General features: G+C 43.0%; 1 protein-coding gene across 3 annotated transcripts in view; it reads left to right on the forward strand.

Annotated features, from left to right (window-relative positions):
• DDR2 (discoidin domain receptor tyrosine kinase 2) overlaps positions 1-22,136 on the forward strand; it is a 795,992-nt gene that overhangs the window by 342,221 nt on the left and 431,635 nt on the right. The window contains exon 1 of one of the 3 annotated variants that reach the window (XM_078687202.1): positions 8,721-8,873. The exons of the other annotated variants lie outside the window; for them this stretch is intronic. Coding sequence (XP_078543328.1) covers positions 8,722-8,873 — 152 coding nt within the window. The 5' untranslated portion in view covers position 8,721. Of the gene's footprint in view, positions 1-8,720; positions 8,874-22,136 lie in introns of those variants that run through there. 3 annotated transcript variants of the gene reach the window in all.

The following is a 22,136-nucleotide window of genomic DNA, read 5'->3' on the forward strand; positions in this document are numbered from 1 at the left end:
ACAGAAGGGCCTAGGCTTTGTTCCATCCCCTTGAGACGATCAGTTTCGACTCACTCAACTGCGAGCTTCACAATTGTTTTAGGAAATTTAGGCTACACGCCTTCTTTCAGGATAAACATACCCTTGACCCTTAAGAGAAAGGGCTATGTAATCATTCCAGGTTCACCCCCACTGCAGGCGGGAGACTGAATACGATAATGACGTTTGAGCAGGCAGCGCTGAAAGATATAAAAGAATCCAGCCCAAAACTACCCATTCACAACATGTCCAACTAAGAACTGGCTGCATTGAAATCACTGGTTAACAACCCTTTGATCCCTATCAAACCAGCTGACAAAGGCGGGCCATTGTGATTTTGCCCACCTTGGAGTACAATGAGTGTCTCCAATAATTGACAGAAAATAGATACTACCACCTATTATTCAATGTCCCGCTGAAAGGCTTTTGACCAAGATTCACTCTTTAGTAGTGGAAGCTGAGTACCAAGGGTGGATAACTAAAAATGAGGCCAAATTCCCGTTTAACACACACCCTAGAACACCTTACGTCTATGTTCTTCCAAAGATACATAAGGGGGTCACTCAACTACCTAGCAGGTCCATGGTATTTTGTATCCGCTCTCTCCTAAAACCCCTCTCTACATTTTGTGACCACTTTCTCCAACCTGTAGTGGCCACGATTCCATATTTTCTTAAAGACATTAGAGATGTACTGAATCCCATTGAAGAGGCACATAGCATCAGTAATATAGACTTACCAGTGACCTTTGCTGTGGAGGCTCTCTATACCAACATTCCCCAAGATGCCACTCTTGAAGTAGTTGAAAATATACTGCAGGGAGATACAGAAAGTTGGCAGAGCTTTACCACATGGATTAATTCTCTTAATCCATACTTATGGTTTACAAAAACCATCCCAAATAAGGAACTTCCCTTCCTTCACCTCTGTATTATTATCAATGATGCTAGACTTTCCACTACCACCTACAAAAAAGTCACTGACTGTAACAGCCTCCTACTATATGACAGCCACCACCCTAAGGCCTTGAGAGACAATCTCCCCTATGTCCAGTTTTTTAGACTTCACCCCAACTACAGTAGCACTACTGTCTTTGACCAACAGGCCTTGGAACTTACTAGTAATCTGAAATAGCAATACTAGCTATCACATACTGTCCACCTAGCACGGAAAAGGTCTAGGAACAACCACCAGACAGCATTTTTGGAATCACAGCCTAGAACACATGTTAATAAGATCACTTGTGTTACCACTTTCACACCTAATTCCAATTAGGTTTAAAAGATCATACGTAAGTGGTGGTCTATCCTACAAACGGTCTCTTTGGATATCCCCACACCTCGGTTTGCATTTAAGCAGATCAATAACCTTCAAGATATGTTAGTACACATGAGGCCATGGAGGTCCCTCAGAATTGAAAAGCACCTCCTCTGGAACCTTCTCCCCATCACTGGTGATTGCACCTGTGGCTACTGTGGGGTTTGTCATTCAACTGAAATTGCCAAAGGAAATTTTGTTAGGTTCAACCCACATTTGGACACTCAAAAAACGCACAACAACTACAACACCAAAAATTGTGTGTACATGATAACATGCCCTTGTGCCATGGGACTATCTTAGAAACATATCATAACATGAACAAGGAAGGAACAATATTGGATTTTTTGCCTTGGCACTAATGTCATCGGTCTCAACGATGACATATTTCGTAGCAAATTAGATAATTAATTTCTACCACACACACAAGACGTTCTACACACACCTTAGTGGATTCTTTTTCTGCCGTTATGTAAGCCTATTCATACCTTTAAGACCTTATGGGGCATATTACTAACAAATAGCGATATTTATCGCTAAATAGGCTTAGCGGCGATTTTTTTATCGCTGCCTATGGCTGGATATGTTAGCGGAGAAAACATGCTATTAGCAACGTTTTTCTCCATTGTGCTAAAATATCCAGCGATAGTGGCGAAATACGTGAATATCGCTGAGAATACAGCGATATTCCCGCATTAGCGACAAAATGGTCTTAGCCATGTTATCCACCTCCCATTGGATAACATGGCTAAGAACTGGTCTGAGCAGGCGTTGGTTTTTGACGAAAGCGTCGCTATCGCCGCTAAACCGGCGATAATTGCCTATCGCCACCCTTGGTAATATGCCCCTATGAACTTACTGCTATCCTCTTAGACTTTCTATCCCTATTACACATTCTGCACCAACGTCATCAGTGTGGGTTTCCGCTTTAAGGACGTTCTCTACTTATCTGATTGATATCAGTCTTTATCTTTAAAGCACCCATTGTTGAAGGCTCCTCTTAAACAACCATTCTTATCAGAGGCGGCCTACTACTAGTTGGAGGACCCGCTATGATATTTTCCACCTCTGAGGTTATCGTTTCTGTTATCTATTGAGTAGGGCGCGCCTTTTCACACATAGGGACACCTTTTATATATCCTGCATTTTTCATTATATGGGTCTCCACAAGGTGTAGGACACGCAAGACCTATCGGTACCCGTAAGGTAATTTTATCCTCCTGTGTGTTGTTTGCGCAAGTGCCTATTGTCTAAGGCACACTTCTAACTCTCTTTTTGCACTCTAAGGTGGTGGAGCGATTGGGCTATTCCTTTCTCACAACGTCTGGCGAACGTGAGTGCTACCTTGGAGGTTTGCTTAGACCACATTGTCAATTGGCACTATTGTTTTCGGCCCACTCCCTACTCTTTTCGCATGTGCGGTCCACTGTAAGATTGCGGCTTGCTTGGGCCATTTCAACCTCATGACATCTTACCCATGCACATGCTCCTTTGGAGGTTTGCTTAGACCATGCCCCGTTCTTTTTTTTTTTTTGAAAACTTTTTATTATTATAACACAAGAGGAAAATATACATAGACATATCGGGTGGCAATAAACGAACTACATCAGAACCGTGGACGGGCAAATTGAGGGACGAAATAATGTACAGCCATAATCCACAGAAATTCAAATGCAGCGTGAACCAAAAGCAAGCAATTGGATAGCAATGACCGCAATCTCCTCCCAACGACACCCGCCCACCAGAAGTACAGGATATATGGATCAACATGGGACACCCGAATACGCTTTAGATAAGAATCAGGAGAATACGCCACAGCTCTTGTGAAGAAAGGAAAGGGGAAATAGAATGGTCATAGAAAATAACAAAGAAAAATAACCCCCACCCTACACCCCTGCCGATGGCTACGACCCAACCCCACTAGCAGTGTGCCTGTCGCCCCCTAAACTACACCCCAAGGAAGGGAAAAAAGATGGAGGAGGAGAATGTAACAAAGCAATACGAGCTCCCTGACTCCCATCCCCCAGCAAGGGCAAGCACCCCGAACCGAAACGGTAAACGAGGTATAGCAAATCAAAAGACATTTCGTAGGGGAGTAGTAGTCAAAAAAGGGAACATCCCGCCCGACTCCCGGCCCCACAGAAGCATCAAACCCGTCCCGCATACAGCCGACAAGGAAATCAAACACTCAGAACCACGTCTGGCTCTCGCTCCCATAGATATAACCCAACAAAGACAAAAGAAACCGTGCTTCAATGTCCAATGAAGTTCAGCGCAAACCCTCACGTTCCACCACGAAAACCCCTTCAAGTGCTAATGAGTTGTCGCGATTGTCCACACGGATCAAGCTTGGGAATAAGAAACAATTAACATATGATAATACAAGTCATACAATGCCACATAACGCTAATCGTGATATTATTATAAGCGTGTCCCACATTGCAACCGACCAAACAAACACCAGAAAGCACCAAAACATCCTCCACCCCGGCCCGCACGATCAATTGAAGATGAGAAGATACCAACTTTCGACTTCAAACAATGTCTCGCTTTTCCCCCCTAGTCCCAGCACTGTGAGCTCGAGCAAGTCCGAAAGCAGCTTCAACCTTGCCCCCTGCGATCAAGATGGTCGATGGAGTCCAGCAGTCCAGCCGCTATCAAGGACGGCAGAGGCGCCCGGTGTGGCCAATACAGAATGGGGAGACGTCCACCAGAGTCCACCCAGACCACCCCTGCGCGTCCGAGAACAATACAAAAAGGTCCAAGGTAGTACAGAAGACCTCCGGAAGCAGCAGGCCTGAGTGATAGCACCAGCTCCAAAGAGGAATAAAGAGCCACACCAGCAGAACACAAAGGAGTTGCCAAACATGGCGTCCGGGGACGATATCCCAACCACTGCACGAAACCATGAACACCAGCCCTCCGGGCTGCGGCGGTCAGTACATCGGCCGCCCCCGAACCATGATCCTCCACCGCTTCCGTAGGCACCTGGGTAAGCAGATCACTGTGGTCTGGTGCAGGGTGTGGCGCAGTGTCCAGCACCGAAGGACAACCACGGCCAACTGGAGTAATGGCAGCAAGCCGGTTCCCCAGATCCTGGGCATTGTCCTGCAAGGCAGCTCGTACAGCATCTAGAGCACTCAGAACATCGCGGAGCCCCAGGGGTGTCTCAGGAAGAGCGGACGCAGCAGTTCTCTTTGTCCAGGGCTCACGGACGTGTAGCAGCTCCGGAATCCGGTCGCCATCTTCACTCGTCAGCAGCAGACCACCCCGTCGATAATCTGCAGAGTACAGCTGAGCCAGAGGCATAGGGGCAATGGACTGCATTGCGGTACCACCCACAGGGCTGATAAGAAATCAGCAATTATCCGGACTCACGGCCGTGTTCCAGGGTCTCCACTTTCAAGCGCTGTATGTGCGGTGTACAAAATGGCGTCCACTACAGAGCAGGGGTAGACGAGGGAGCTGTACAGGTCGCTTCCAAGCCGGGAAACAATACAATGTACGTCTCTTAGTTACAATGTGTCCAGGCGGGCAAGATCGCGGGGCGGGATGAATCGCTGCAGCGGGAGGCACAGCGCGATAGTCCCTCACCGGCCGATCGACTCTGCCTAATCTGCGATGTCAGCTGTTGTTCGTGGTCGGGTCCGGCCGCGCCGCACAGACAAAGACCCGGACCTTCCGCTGCGCAGGGCCGGGGAAGAAGCGAGGATGTATCACCGCCGCTACCGCCTGGAACGAGCCGGGAAACACACCATTATACTCAGGATCGGTTCCCCGTTTCAAAGCTGGGCTCAAGCTGGGCTCAGTGGCAGGATAAATTGCAGGATCGTGGAGGAAAGCGCGAAGGTCGGCGGAGCCGAGAGTCTAGGCGGCCATCATAGTTGCAGGCGAAGCTCCTCCTCCCATGCCCCGTTCTTGATGCAGTTTCTTTCTGACGGAAGTGTTTCTATGTAGACACCTCCCCCCACACCTGCTCTCACTTATGGAGAAGACTTTTTGAGCAGGTATTTGAACTTCTGGTCTGGTGACCCTATAACTTCCAGGGTTGCAGAGCGGGGTAGGTCGGAGTTTTGCCGTGCAGGACACCGTGAGAGAAAGAGTCTGGTTTCCGATTATAGAACTTTTTAATTGTGGCTAAGCCTTGTTACTAATGCTATGATTTGAACCTCTCTCCCAGTAGTTTTATACTGCAGCTCGGGCGGTCCTCTCCCAACATCTAAGGGGCATGTATCTTGTTCATGGGGGTAAGAACAATCACCATGGCCACATGTTAATGCATATATTTACTTCTGTATAACAACTAGATATTGGTTTTCTTCCACAAGCATTAACATGTGGACTGTTAGGTTTGTGAAAGGTTTGACACATGTGTACCACCTCTTTGTGTGTTTGTCTGTGTTCGTTTGCATGTTTGCTAGCAGCAACAATTCACTAATGACATGATCATGGAAAATGCTGCCAGATGTACATATACAACACTAATGGGTGCAACTACCCGGTTACCTATGGTAGTGATGCCTCTTACCTGCGGCTGTCTTTCTTTTTACAGGTCGGATAATGCACAATTGCCTATACAAAGTACCCCTCTCACCACTGTACATGTGGATGATTTTATGATAGGGTAATTTTTAACACACTATTCTCATTCCCGATCAGCTGTAGATTAGGTTATTTTTTTAGTCTTGATGAATTGCATTGATCAACCATGACTTATCGATGGCAAGAAACATGTTGACCCCCTTTTTCACTATATTTGAGCTGTGAAGGACCATTGCCTCCTACACTGCCGTATACTGATTTTACTCATGACAAGAGACGCCTGCTTAATAAACACTTTGTAGGTTCCTCTTAGTTATTTTTAACTCTATCAGCAATCTACACACACTGCACCTCCACACATGCTTCATCATAGCTTTTGAAATCTGTATAAGATCTCCAGCAAAGAGCACCCTCGAGGGGCCCGCTGCGCGTTGCAACGCTGGGCGAACAAGGAGCTGCGTAATGATGAAGCATGACACCAATCTGGGCGTGTGGAGGCTCTTGCTTCTCATTAATCAGATCCCTCTGACCTGATTGATCTGTTCCCTCTGGCCTGTTTTCTCCTTCTCCTCTATATCTATTATTGGAACTGCATACCTTTTGCTTATTCCTAAAGCTTTGCCTTGTATACTGAAGAATATTGTCCATCCCATCTGAATGTGCATTAAGAAATCACATTCACACTAACATGCACTCACTCCAACCGCTACTGCCCATCCCAACTCCCTGCAAAATGGACCATCCCATGCCCTGCTGAACTAATACTATAGTCCTGTTAAAGAAAACAAGAACTTGTGTTGCATTCTCAGAGAAACCAGAGATACAACCAATAGGGCAATCTCCATATCTTCCCTTGGCAAGAATATGCTAAAAGCACCTGTGCTATGGTTTTAACATCCACAATCCACTTTAATGTTCAATACTTGGGGAACCCATCAAAATTTGAACCAAGATAAATATTTAGAGTCCACCTTTCAGAGATCTCGCAAATCTGAGTGTATGTTGTGCCATCAAAATGGAAGCACTTTGTACCAAACCCTCCTAATGAATAACTACAACCCATGGTCCCTTTCATGAATCCCCATAAACTACATCCAGAAGGTTTTAAGAAACAAAGAGCTCCTGCTGATTCCGAAGATGATCTGGTTATCCGGAGGAACACTGAGAAAATCTTTATTACCACATGAAAAATATAATGTCATTGAGCTTGCATATTTTGTAATTATGCTTATTTTGTTATTATGCTGGCATTTGTAATGTGACCGAAGAGTTGAAACGCAAAGGCCTAGAAAGCAGGAGCAGTCCGTGCAGGTAAGAGCGGTGAAGCGGGGTGAGGAGGGATTCGGCAGGTGACGCTGAGGGGAAAATAAATAATAATTCATTTTCCCTCGTCGTCGTCGTCGTCTCCCGAATACCCCGCCCCACTGCTCTTACCTGCACGAGCCACACCTGCCAGAAAGTCTGCAGTGCAGGTAGAGACCAGACCCAGATGAACCACTAAGGCAGATAGAAAACACACATTAACGTCAATATTGTTGTTTTGTTGGAGTTACGTTCTGTATTTTATATTATTGTTACTATTAACATAAAGCAGTTTTTGCTGTAAATAACAGTTGGCACTATTATCCAGCGTAATGTACTCAATTTATTGATCTAGGAATCTTAAAGAACTGTTTTGGCCTTCAAGGGATTCTCACCCATGATCCACATTTGACACCCAATGTCCACTGCTAGCCATCACAGCTGTCCAAAACACCGCCCTTAGCTTTACCCACATCAGTGAAGACGAGAGAGAGATGCAAGAATTTGGTTTCTGTTTGTATAGAAATCATTCGCTGCCCTCAGATCGTTCACCCTCAGGGTTTTCTATCATACAGAACATATATATGCCCATCCCACAACAGCAGAAAATTCCTTATTTGGCCGTCCATTTCTACACATGGGCGAACCTGATGAATCAGGCAGAAGCTGTAGGTGAGGATTGAAAGTTTTTTTTAAATTAATACATATTTCGTAAGGATGTTTGTACGCCACATCGTCTAAGGGACTCAGTCAGGTCCCACCTCTCAGTGGAATTACAATAAGTAGGATTGTTGAGTATTTCTACAATATCCTAGGTAACAAAAGGACTAGATAACAATTGATATTAAAATTAATGTGAGTAGGGTCATAGAAGACATGTTCCAAAGATAATGTTTTCCTACCACTCTCTTGATGGAAAATTTTTGTATAGATTTACTCTTGGCTTTTTAAACTAGGCACATTCATTTTAGGTGCTGAGAAAGATGTGGCATAAATATAGAGAAGTTTAAATGGAAGGTGCAAGCATGTAGCTGCCAAAGTCAAGTGTGATTTGCGCAGGGAACATGACCCGTAGAAGATGAAGCAAGGGGCTGGGATAAGGTTAAGTTTACACTTCAACTAAACCGATGACAAATATTAAAAACTTGTGTTAATCAGTAAGCTCATGGTGGGTTTCGAAAGTCAACTCTGTAGCAATGTTCAAAAGTGATGTAACAGTTCCTCCATGTGAGCAGAGGAGCTTCGCCCCCGCTGCAAAAGCAGCAGAGGTGAAAAACGAAATGATAATAAAGTGAATTTATTGCCATTTTATTTTTCACAGCTGCTCTCAGCCATAGCCAAGATTCAGGATGGGGATGGGCCGTTGCTACTGTTTTGCAGGAAGGGAGGAGGTGCCCACTCCTGGTTAAAGTAAGCATGTCACTTTGGCTGTCTGTCTTGCGACAGCCAGCCTAACAGGCTCACTTTAAACCTCTCCACCCGAGCTGTTTTAGACAGCTGGGTGGAGAGCAGGTACAGGTCTACTGTACCTAAAGGAGCGTCATGCCAGCCCGCTCCAGCCAATCCTGGCACTGCTCTCAGGCTGCTGAACATTATCAGCAGCATGAGGGAAGCGTCTGGAGTGGTAGAGGGGAGGCTGAGGCTCCGAGACTTGCACTGGGACTTCAGACGAGGAAAACACTGAGGACGCGTGGGTAAGTACATATTTTATTATTTACTTTTTGGACCCACTGACAGGCATTGTGAGGAACTCACACTTCCTTCAGCTTCAAGTTCAGAGCTTTCAATCATGTTATAAATAAAACACTCTTAAAAAGCCGTTGTTGAGACTAAAGGCATTTATCACAATGCCTTTTAATGGGTTAAAACATCCACTCCTCACCGGCGCTTCTCCACATCTATAAATCACCACCCGCCACTGAAAATGTATGTTTTCTCTGGAAAGTGACAGGCTAACCAAATAAGTCTACCAGTGACATGGCTTCGGAGGAGTGAATTAAGGAAATCAACACTGCCCTATCTATATGACTACGAGACACAGTGACTGTTACTGTATTCTTTTGAAAACATTTTGTCTGTATCATTGGCGTATCTGTCGCCAGTTGCAGGTGGTTTCTTGCCTGAAGAAGATTCTCTTTATTTTGCTACTGAAATGTAGGTGATATGTATGTTGATACAGAAAAAACTATGCTAATGCTTTATGATGGTACCCTCGCAAACACGAACGAAATTGCATCGCTATTGTCAAATTTGCGCGTCATGAACTCTCCATCAACCCTAACTTGAAAATACGTGATCAGGCAGGCTTTGCAACCCAGGCCCGTGGTAACTGATTAACAGGTCACAGGTGGGGTGGCGCCTAGCTGGCAGACAAAGGCCCGAACAGGAAACTCAGATCCATCCTCCAGATAAGTGCAGCGATACCACAATGGTCCAGAAGGGGTGCGCGCATTTCCAACACACCATAAAGTCACACAACTCATACAGTACATGCAGTGATCACGTGCCCCTCGTGTCAGACATCTGGACACACTACCCATTGTGTCCATTTAAGGTCGAGGCCCACCTGAATTTGTTATCAGGGACCTTTTATTTATGACTCCACATACGAGGCCTGCATTCTTTTACTAATTCAGGATCACCGGATGTACTTTTATTGCTCCCAAAAACTTTATAAAAATTGCTCCGATTATACTTTGAGACAGTCCTCAGACCTGTTTCTGTAAGCTGTACTCACGGCCACAGTGTTGAATTAAACCAAATGTTCTTGTTTTGCCAAACACCTCTTGTCTTTTGTTTTTTTCAAGGTAAATTAATATTCCAGCAACATGAGATAGACATATCTGCATCGGGGTGAAATTCCTGGTGCTTAGTAAATAGCAAGAAAGGCTTTTCATATAATCTTCCACTTCTTGTTGTTCTTTATGTCAAGGTTGACTAGGTCAGTGCATTGACCACTGGAGATCTTGATTTTTGTCCATCAGGTAAGGTGGCGTGGTGCAGTTCACTGCCTTGAAGATGGAGCTTCAGCTCTTTAATGTGATGCCGCTGGACATTGGGAGTTCTTGGAGTTTGTGGAAGTGGCATCGCCCACATTCCTATTCCTTTGATTAATTGGGCAGCTGCTTGGATGCTGCTATTGATAAATATCAAATGTGTGTTGGGGACACCTTACTGCAATGCTTTGCACCATGCAAGAAGGAAAGTGGCCATTCTTGAATAGCGGCTATGAAGTCGATTTTACTGAGGTAGTCCTCGACTCTGCGAAGCAGGAAGATTTGGTCCTGAACTGGCTGTCTTGTCTATGTTTTTCTTGAAGCTGAGTTTTAATTTTTGCCAGTGCAAACCCACTTAATTCTGGTTTCCCTGGGTTAGGACTAATGAGCATGAACTTGCGTGGGCCTTGACAGCTGCAAGACATGAAACAAAACACCTGTCCCCTGCACATTTCTAAAAAGGGCAGTGTGAAACTTAAACCCCAATGAGAGAAATGTGAAAATCAACGAAATATTTACTTTCAGTACCTGACATCATAGTATAGATGAAGCATGTTAGAAACGCAATAGGAAAGCCTGTGGAAAACTTCTCAAACTTTTTACTATGTTTCTGTTGCACTCAGAATGACAATACAAAAATCACAACCCACGCAATTAATAAAGGTCAACAAGGGATCTTGCGGACTGCCTTCTCTCTGTGGTTAGGTAGGTGTCAATGATAATATCCACAACAACTAGGGAGAATATGCTGATATACAAAATTCAGTCTTAATATTAATGCTCTTATGCTGTGACTCTTGCACCTACTATAGACCAGCATTACAAAGTTGAAGAAGTGGGGTATAGACTCTACTGCAAGCGTATCTGCTACTGGGTTAGGGCTGCCGACTACTAGAGTGAATCAGCAGGTGTGATAGAGAGTGAAAGAATCTCAATAAATGTACTCCATGTTTCCACGTATGTGGACATTGATCTTGTATTTTACCTTCTCAGAGGCAGCTAGTGTGGCAATCGCTCCAGACCATTGAGTTATTGACGGTGGGTACCTGTGATTCCATTTACGTAGTATGCATATATTGGCCACTTCCAGTGATGAGTCCAAACACCTATTGCAGGAGATGCTTAACCCATCGATATCATCCGTATCATGTAGCAAGGCTAGGTCTGTGGAGGGTTGTATGCCACAAGTGTCATGGAGTTAATTTTTTCCCAGTTCTTGTCCAAATAATGTGCAAGCCCTGTGCAGGACAATAGGATATGTGTCAGATCTCCACCTGGCTGACCACATCACCAAAAGGCCAGGGACGGGAGCAAGCCGGCTTTTTGAAGTCTGTCTGGAATCATGTACAACTGCTGTACAATTTTGAAGTAACTCAGCTTAGGTCTCGCTTCCCTCAGGCATCTGTCAGGGTTATTTAAGAAGAGCGCCAATTTTTGTTCAGTATGCCGTCTCTCTGTAGAGGCTGACCGAAGACACTGGAGGTGTGAGTGCCTGGGCTTGGAGAAGATCTCTTCCATGATTAAATTATAGAGCCTGGAGATTAGTGTCTTGTATACTCCACACTTAACAAGTTACTCCTGTATAGTAGAGTATTTTAAATCTTACAGCGCATTGCCCAATTTTTTGTCAAATTGTTTAGTTGCATGCATCTCCATTGGTAATTTTCTCTAATGGTGTACTCTTCTTGCAGGGTTGCATAGGACTTTACCGTTCTAAGATCCAGTACATGTTGCATGAGGTATTGTATGTATGCCTTTAGAGGACCCTTCTTTTCAATGAAAGAGTGAGTTTTCAATATACAGCACTGCATTATACGAGACAGAGGCACCCATAAGTAGCAATCCACTTTATTTGAAAGAGTGTTGTATGCCCTTCCCGATATATATTACGCATTGCAAGAACAGATTGTGTGGATCTCTGGTTCATGCTACCCCCTGTAGAAAAAACCTGCATTAGATGCACTATTTTGGAGATGACATCCGATTAGGACCCAATCATGTGATTCTACTTCAGAATGGAAATAGTAAGTTAATGGTGAAAGTTGGAGCACCACAGAGTAATTCTCAATATTGGGAAGCCCCAGTATGCTAGATGAATTGTCTGCATACAGTGTAGACATTTGGAGTCTGGGCCCACTGTTCCCCCAAAATCAGTCTTTGAGTATGGCATCTATGGATTTAATCAATAATTAAGGGACAATTATCAGTAGCATACCAAGGACATAATTGAACGTGGGGGCCACTGTCATTTGATGTTTTGGACCTTCCCCCAAAGGATGAGTTGCAGATATTTCCATTTTAAAATCAGTGCTGAGACATTATCCGGCACCATGCGTTTTAGGTTAGCACTATCTAATATACCAAGATATTTCATCTTGCAGGCAAACCCTTTGAACAGATTCTCTTCCAGGGTGTCCACCGTCATGGTTTTGGACATAGGCACGGCCTTGCATTTTGTCTAATTTATTTTGTATCCGGAAAAGATAGAGAATGGTTGTATTATGGACATAAGTTCCAGAATGGAGGATCCTGGTGAGGAGAGAGTCAGCAGAATATCATTTGCATACACCTGGATTTTTATGTCTCCAGCCACTGTTTGGAACTTTTATTTTGGATTCTGTTCTTACAGCTATAGCAGGTGGCTCAGGTGTAATCAATTCAAACACAGTTTTGTTTCCTATAGTCTTGTGCCTAGATTACCCTTTCTGTGCTTTACTACTGTAGAGTGGGCTGTGCAGTTAATGTGTTTACTCACTGTTTGGCAGAGATAGCAGACAGAGTTATGGAATGGTGGTGTGTTGATACAAGCAGCTGAAAAAACAACACAAATGCCAGTACTGGAGCTATTTAGATTAATTTTAGAAAAACCCCTAAGGATAAGACATAAGGATCAGATTTTTTATTTTCAACACTAGTTTATTGATTTCTTTAGCACTAGTGGATCAACATTAATTTTATATGTAACTTATTTTCATGTGCATGTACAAAGAATGAAAAAACACATTACAATTGACAACATATCATACAATGAAATGTATACAATATTTACAACATATCCACCCATTCATTTTGGCCAAACACATTCATCCATCTCCAATCATACCAAAAGAGCAAAACAATACTGATAAGGGTCTAGTGTCAAGCTAATCTTTTTGCGTGTGAAAATAGTAAACAAAGAATGTAATAAGTGATTGATCTACTACACACTTATAGATCTGTAAAGTCCTATTTAATAAATCCTATTTGTATATTAATTCCAAATATTGACACCAGGACCCAATGAAATAGGTCGACGCGTTTCGAAATCCTCAATGCGGATTTCTCCTCAGGACCAACAATCTTTTCATTAAACTGAAACCAGTCTTGTTAGAAGATGGCGTGCAGCCAAACAGACACTCGTGTGAGGCTGAATTAATATTTCATCGGTGTTTTGGGGTTTCTTTTCGCTGAATGTAGCTCGTAAAATACTTTGTTTCACGCTGACGCGTTGCACCCAATGCAGGAGCGGCGTCTGAGTCCGTCCAAAATTTCCGAAACGGAAGTCGCGTTTGATACAAGCAGCGGCACAGATGCGGAGCAGCACTTTTGCCTCCAGGACTTTCATAGGCTCATGGTGAGGCGACATTTTATTTGTCCTTCAGGGGGGTCGGCCAGTTCATTTACAGAGAGAACCTCAGCCTGAGACATAAGACACAAACCAGGGGTGTGGAATTTAATAAAATATCTACTTGTCCAAGGGGCAGGTTTCTTCATAAATCTACTTGTCCTGTTACAAAATCCACTTGTCCCTTTGGTGCCATGTAGTGCGGCGACAAATTATGGCAGCAACCTCATTATATAAAAACTCTGATATAGCATCTTTGATTATGCCAATGCTCATACCATAGTAGTGTTTGAATACTTACAATCCCCTTATGTTGCCACGCTTCTGCAGATCTACATACTGGGGCTGAAGGTAGTGGTACGCAATAGTTCCAGGGTTAGAATTCCCTTTTGAGTCTGTGCAAACCTACTAACTTGCATGTTTTAAGGGTTTCCAACAACTTTTCTCTAATCTTTTCCCATACTGAGAAATGTTGGAAATTTACTCCTGACAATGGCAGACGTAAACCTTCTTCTAGAGTTGGTAAAAAAGTGGTTGGAGGGAAAGTGAACTTGCAAACACTCATTCGCACAAGCAAATCTACACATGCACATTTGCTCATGCTAAAATGCAGTTCACAAATATTTTCTAGGAGTATCATTTCTTGTTCTAATTATGTAAATTCTTGGGAATTCACGAAAGCCGTAAACCTGCACTTAATGCAAGGATATATCCCATGGGTGCATTTATGAAACTTTCTTTAATAATCGGGCCCCTAATTTGGTCTGGCGTTGACCATGACCTTTTGCGTTTATTTGAATTCTGTCTTGCTCTTTCTGTATTGACTGGCTTTACTGTGAGTGACAGCATTCTGTTTTTTCACAAGGAGCATATCGGCACACAAAGTAGTTTTGTTCAGTGCCAGTAACTACTGTGGCAGAGTGTGCTTTTTGAGACAAAAACTATTTCTGCTTTTGCTAATGTTTTTTATAATGGCGAGGGCCCGGCAAATCCCATGCCAATAAGGTTTTACAAAATCCATGCCAAAACAATTCACACATTGACAAAACTAAAAAGCTGACCACCAATGTTAGACCTACTGGATTTGCCAATGCTTGTTTATTTTTGTTTCCCATAATCTTATTGAAACTGGTTACACTGATTTTCCATTATGAATATTTTTGGGAAATACTGTCATGCATCAACACATGTTACTAAATGATGCTGCGAAGAAATGGTACCTGCAATTGTACAGTAGTTTAGCGAAATGTTTTTTCCCTGCTTTCATTTTTTTATGAACATTTGATTTTGAAAGCAAAGAATCGTCAGTCTTGCTTTTAAGCTTCTGAAAATATTTGCATCAAATCAGAGGGCAGTCTGGGAGCATTATACGTAGCCTTATATTGCTAAAAATATGCATTCACATTTTTATACTGGAACTGCTGTTAGTAGTGCAGTCAGAGCATACAGCATTTACTTAGAGCACTCACCCTAATAATAAAAGCTTTCAATTAATGAACCATGGGCCTCATTTATGAGGCTGTGCGTCACTTTTATGCCACCGGTGCGTCACTTTTTGTGACGCACCAGTGGCGTAAAAAATGCACCTTGTAGCGCCATATTTACAAAGTGACGCATCTAGGTAGATGCGTCACTTTGTAAACCCCTGCGCCACATTATACCTGCGCCAGGTATAATGTATGCAAGGGGGACGTATTGACGCAAGGAAGGGTCATAGAAGTGACGCAGTGAAATCTATGAGATTTCACTGCGTCACTTTTAGGACACCGTTGCGTCAAAATCTTGCGCCTGCCTCACAGCAGGCGTAAGACTGACGCAGGCCCTTTCACATGGGGGTTGCCCCATGTGAAAGGACGCATGCTGGAGTTGCGTCACTTTTGTGACACACTCCAGCAATGCGTCACTTTTGCGCTTACAGATACGTCAGAAATACTAACGTATCTGTAACTCCTTGCGACATGATGCGTCATACATTAAATATGACGCATCAGGAATGTCGCAAGGAGTGCGCACTGAGAAGTGACGCATCACTGTTTTCACGCAGCGATGCGTCATTTCTCATAAATGAGGCCCCATATATCCAAGTTTAAACAGCATTAACATATGGACAACAATATTACCTTAATTGCAGACAGTGCCGTTCCCTGATCCATAATGTGGTACTGCAAACTGGCAGCCAACGCGTTTGTGTTGCCCTTGACCCCAAACAATGTGTCCTGGGTGTGGGGCTATAGGAATTCCACATTCCTGACATAAGGTAGTGTGGAGCGGTTAGTTCCAGAATGATAAGTTGATAATGTTTGAATGGACAATAAACACTTTTTATGATGAATCATTCCTAGGTCTTCGGAGCTGTCTCTTTCCAATGTACTACAGAAAGTGAAGATTACCTTTCAGTAACATTTTACACATTGATTTCCTAGGGCAACTTTTAGAGATGAGTGATCATGGGAAAACTACTGAAAATCAGCAGATTTTCCAACTGGACACCTCGGTTTCTTTATCTCTTATTAGCCCTGAAGCCTGGGAGCTGATTAGTAATCTGACACATCCCGGCCAAGCCATATGTCCTGGGGGCTTTGCTGGTGGAGAAGTCATTCTCTCTTCCAGCGGCAAGTCATCGATGAGGCTAGGGATGTATGGAAAGGGCTGGGCTGATGTGTTCAGTGTTGCAGTTGTCTAAGGTAAGATCTTCTTCCCTGTTCAGAATAGTTGGTGAACAAATTGGAGTTTACTCCTTGGAGGCTCCTACACTTTGACCCTACTCAGGTGGCTCAGCCTTGGCAGCTGGGGATAGGCAGGGTGGAACTGGGAACATGAAGCACCCCTTACAAAAATGTTTAAACAAACTTCATTTCCTTTCCATCCATCCATTCTCTGTCTCTCTCCTTTCTCTCTTCTTTCTCTCTCACCCTCCTCTATGTCTTTCCATTTGTTCTCTTTCCCTCATCTTTATCTTTCACTCTTCTCACTCACTCTCTTCTTATGCCTTGCTGTGATTCCTGCAATACATCCCATAGAGGATAAGAGAATGACAGGAGCAACCGCAGTGTGTATGAGCCTTCAAAAAAGCCTCCAAAGGCTCCAGCCAACCTGGAAGCACCCAAGGAGATAAAAAGTCAGTTATGGCCTTGGGGCTGGAGGGGGCTGGTATCTCATCTTTTATTTTATCTTAGCTTACATCATCTTATGCTACGTTATGATATATTATGTGGTATTTATGAAGCGCATGTACTCCTAGGCTTGAACTCTGCTATTAGGACCTTGTACTTCATGTGAACTAAAACTTCACTGGGGTATAATGATGGCGAGTCCCCTTTTTACATAAACGTTTTACAAAGTGGTGCATTTGCATTTCAATTTTACAAAGTCTCCTTTCCCACACATCACCTTTACCACCCAGTGTTTAAAATGCAGGTACGTTTCATGCAGTCTATTTTAAAGGTACCTTTAAAAGGTGACACTTTCCCATGCAGGTATGTTACTTTTTCATTGGCATAGTACACACCCACACATGTGTATTTATATTTGCATGTACATAATTATATAATGTAATCTCATGTCATGTTAGTTCTTAAAGAAGTGTGGTTGCAAGGGCATTGGGATTTGGCACTGGAGCAAAAGGGCACACACTTAGAACTCAATGAAGAGCCAGGTATTGAGGTGCTTTCAGAATCAAGTGGCTGGATTCTGTGTGGGTAATTTCTGGGGTGGGAGTTCTATGGATCTACCTTGATAGTTAGATATATAATGCCATATCTGGTAGGAAACTCTACTGATTAGTCAGCAAATGTCCAGCCAGGGCTGTATAGCACAGATGTGTTTGATATAAAGGAGGGGTCTGATAGTTCTCTCTTTGTATTGCTTTTTTGAAGAACCGTCTCTCATCAGTCATTTTTGAGTGACTTTACTTACGCTTCAAAATATTATGCACAATGCGAACAGTATTCACAAAACCAAAAACATTATAGAAATCGCTTCTTTATCTGTGGTTGTGGTGCCTCCTAGGTCACAGTCATTCAATTTGTCTTCAGATTTAGCCACTTTATGGCAATAGAATAACAAAGATAGTCCTCCTCCTTCTGGTCAAATATGCATCTTTGTGCTTTAAGAATCAATTAACTTCTTTCAAACCTCTCAAAACATCATCCAATATAATTTTATACCATGTCCCGTCCTTTATTGTATCCAAATATCAGCATAAAAAGCATATCTGCGGTTTGATTCTTAAGTGAATTGGGGTTGTAGTCAACACAATTGGTAAATGTTGCTCTTAAGACATTATCGGTTGTATCACCCCCATCTGGTAGATTTCTGTTGAACATCTTGGAAAGTTTGTCTTTATATGTCAATGGTGTCTTTATATTTGTTTAAATTGTTGTTTTCCGAAAAAAAGTGAAAATGAGACTCTCCTTATTAGGACCATCATTCTTCTTCTTGCATGTATCTTGTTATAACCAAATCCTCTCTAAAACAATGTGATCCTCCCACCCAACTCTAAAGTAAATATTTGTATTCCCTTGAATGTCTTGAAATGATTTATTCTTTTTTTACCTATATGCTGACCAGTCTGACTATTTTTCCCTCCAACTCTCTCTGATGTGAATGACTTTGCCTTTGTTCTCCTTGCTAACCTGTGCATATCTGTCCAGGGTTTTGCTATGTCGCCATTAGCCCCTGGATGGTTATCTAAATCCAGTGCCTAATGTGTGAACAAAAATATGTAAGTGCATTGACCCAAAGATATTCTGAGGAGCCCACTTCCTACTGTTGGGGTTGCCAAATGCCAAGGCTGCCTGAGCTTTATAACCCCCTCAGACATCTTTTTTTCAATACCCTACACTTGCTGCCTTTATCTGCCTTTATCTCACTGTTGAGGTTTTTTGTTTTAGGTTTTAACCCAGGCAGCTTTAGCTGTTTATTGACAGACTTATAGTTTCCAAAGCATAACATATACTTAGAGTAGGCGTTGGGTCAGTCCCATCTTCATGATTTGATGACCTTGTTGTCATCCCAGGTATCTGCTTTTAATGTAGTGGCTTTCCTCCCTATTGGAGCATTTCAGTCTCACTGCTCTGATTCCATGAGTTGTATCCTTTCACTGCTCACCTAGTGGAACTCTTATTTAGTTTTTAGTGCCCATGGGTGTATTTACAGGTCCTTGTTCTCCCTCGTTTGAACAAGGGCTCCCTAACCCAAGCACTTATTCTTTTTTCCCATTTAATTCCCCTGTTCTTTCTGGCTCCCTGTCCCGCTCTCCCTCTCACTTCCTGATTTCAATATATATACATTTTCTTTTGAGAGAGAGCAATTTTCCATCAATCCACTTGCTTTTTTTTTTGCCCTTGTGCACACTTTATTTTTTCTTTATTACTGTTAATATGTCATTCTCACATGTCCCTCCACCATATTAGAATGGTAAATTAAAAATGACTGCTGTGTGTCACTGTGCACGTGTCACAACACAATAATGCCACCCATCTATCTTAAATAGAAACCCCATTGCAAAATTGCTGTCTATCTTCAATCAATGATCTATAACCTACACTCTATATATCCTGATCCAAGCAGGTCATACTTTAAGAATCCAAGATATCACTCCTTCCTGCATATGAAGCATATTTCCCTGTTACTATTGATGAACCAGACCTCCCCATTGCCCTTCGCATGTAACACATATGCACATTCCTAAGATTACTCAATGTTCACATTATTGCTATTTTGTCCTGGAGACTGGGATTTTTTCCATTCTAAGGCTGTTCCTGTTTTTCTTACTTTCTGTTGTGCATAAGGATCCAATCACATTGCACTTGTGTCTGATTAATTTCTTCAAATTCACATGTGGCTGCCAGTACATTCTGAGCAGCTGCAAGGTCATCAATTGATTTATTAAACATTGACATCTGAAATAAAATGTATGTGTGTTGTGCAAGAAAGTTTTTACATGAACTTACTTTTTGTAATATTGACATATGTGTAAGTAATTTCTTTGCTCCATCTACACTTGGTAGAAGTTTAAATGCACATGAAACCTCAACCCCAGTTATGTTTTCAGGACACAAATGCTTGGTGTTTATCGGGTTTGGTCACGAACCCTGTATTGTGGTCCGGGGATTGATGCTTTCCATTTAATATTCTGCCTGTCTTGTGTTCTCTTCCTTGTCATCCATTGTGCTGTTTGATTTTATACACTGTTTTATCATAGTCCTGACCTCTCTCTGAGGCACATCTGTCATTTGTGAGTCCGCAGTGGCAAAACTCAAGTTTTATTAACTAGGCAGTATTTCTTTATGACACTGTTCCCCATGCACCTACATGAAGTGATGAACCCTGTCTGTTCATATCCATTGTACCAATAGTCCTTGCTTATGAGAAGCAAGACTGGCAGTAAAAGAGGCTTAGTTACTGCCAGCCTTGCTTCGCGTAAGCAATGACTATAAGTACAAAGTGTGTGTTCACGTACCGCTTGCAGGTTTTTAACCCCTTGGCCGCGGCGCTAATTCTGCCGCGGTGCTGTGGGGGAGGGGGGCCACGCGGAGCCGTCAAGCTGGTGACGGAACCACTCCGTCACCAGCCACGGGTGGGCTGTGCTAATGACGGAGTGGTACCGTCACGGCCCCGCCCACCTAATATAACGCGCGAAATCGACCGGGCCGTGACGGAACCACTCCGTCATTAGCACAGCCCACCAGTGGCTGGTGACAGAGTGGTTCCGTCACCAGCATAGAAGGGGTTAAAACACATAAATAAAAGACATTGTCATTTTCAATGTCAATAGCTAAAACTCTTGCAAATGCGAGACTTATTGCGTTGCAAATGCTTGTTGAGCTCTGAGACGGAGGCGGCAGCAGCCATAGGAAGGCAGGGACTCTGATACTAGGCAGTGCGTTTCAAAAGCAAGAGGGAGTATGAGGAGGCAGCTGCAGCCAAAACAGACCTCAGTCTTTGATTGCACAGCAACTGTGGCAAGATAAGAGCAAGATTTACAGCCCTGTTTACAACATAGCTATCTAAAACACCAGGACTGGTCTCAAGTGCTCCATCTTAAAGAAATAAATAGTGCTAACAAGCTCTGAGTAACAACACATGTAACAGTGGCAGTTTTTGAAAATGGGTAGAGCTTTAAAAGCCCATTTCCTGAATACACCATGTCTCTCGGGGACAGCGCAAACACTGCCTAGACGAGACCTAAAAAGGCTGTGTATTTGTGATTACGAGTATGGGGCAATAGTAGCTATAATTTCAATCACTATATGCACAGCCACTAAAGAGACTCATTTCTAAGTGTTTTTCCTACAGTGTTAGGACCAGTCTGGTTAAACATTAAATTCCCTGTAAAATATCAGAAATAAAATGATCCAAGCGCAAAACGAAAAGGCTTTATCAGTGCTCGTTTAGGTTTTATTTCCATACTCTTTGGTTGTCAGACAGGCACGCATGGGATTTGTGTGCCTCTACTTCCGAAAGTTAAACATAAAATTCAACATTGTTTGACATCACAAGGGCTTAATTGGCTGAAAATGGTTAATAAATTCAAAGATATTGTAAACAAGGGGGTTCACAGTGTGTCTTTCCTGGTGCCCCATAAATCCTTATGATGGCTCTGATTCAAATGGTTTTTGAGGACCAAAAAACTCACAGGGAAAAATGCCATAAAGCAGTGGGAAATCCCCTATTGCTTCGATTACGAAATTCCAGGTTTATTCATCTAAATAGTGCTCGATGTCCAAGACAAATACGACTTCCCTTACAGGATGGCACTGACAGCAGTTTGAATGAATCACCTAGATTAGGAAACAGATAAAACAGCTTGGTTCACTTGCAGTAGTCACAGACATGCCATAGAAGTAGAAAAACATTATTACATGTGCCCCTTAGCCATATTGAAAAACATGGCGACCGAAGCTCGGTTGTGACACATGCCTTAGTCATTGTCAGTGTCGGACTGGCATTTCGGGCAGCCCAGCATTACCAGATGGGGCAGTTTGAAAGAACTAGTGTGTTTTTTTGGTCCTGTCACAGCCTGTGCGACCAAAAATAAAATGTCCCACACAATAGCCCTTTCAAGCTGACCCATCTGGCAGTTCCGGATAGCCCAATACCACTGCAACACTGGCGATTGAACCAACTTGAACATTTTATATTTTGAGATGACAGCCTCTCAATAGAAGGAGAGTTTGTTCATCTAAAGAGAATGCTGAATTAATGTTACATGCTGAGTACTTTATGGCTACTAAGATAAACTTTTTGGCTGATTTATATAATGGCGGACAGCTTGTTGTTCCATCAGGGGACTGGAGTAGATTAATCTGTCCCCCTGCTGAATGGACAGCCTGCCAAATTTATAAAAGACCAGA

This window comes from Lissotriton helveticus, chromosome 1_1 (assembly GCF_964261635.1).
Source record: "Lissotriton helveticus chromosome 1_1, aLisHel1.1, whole genome shotgun sequence".
In the NCBI taxonomy this organism is placed as follows: domain Eukaryota; kingdom Metazoa; phylum Chordata; class Amphibia; order Caudata; family Salamandridae; genus Lissotriton; species Lissotriton helveticus.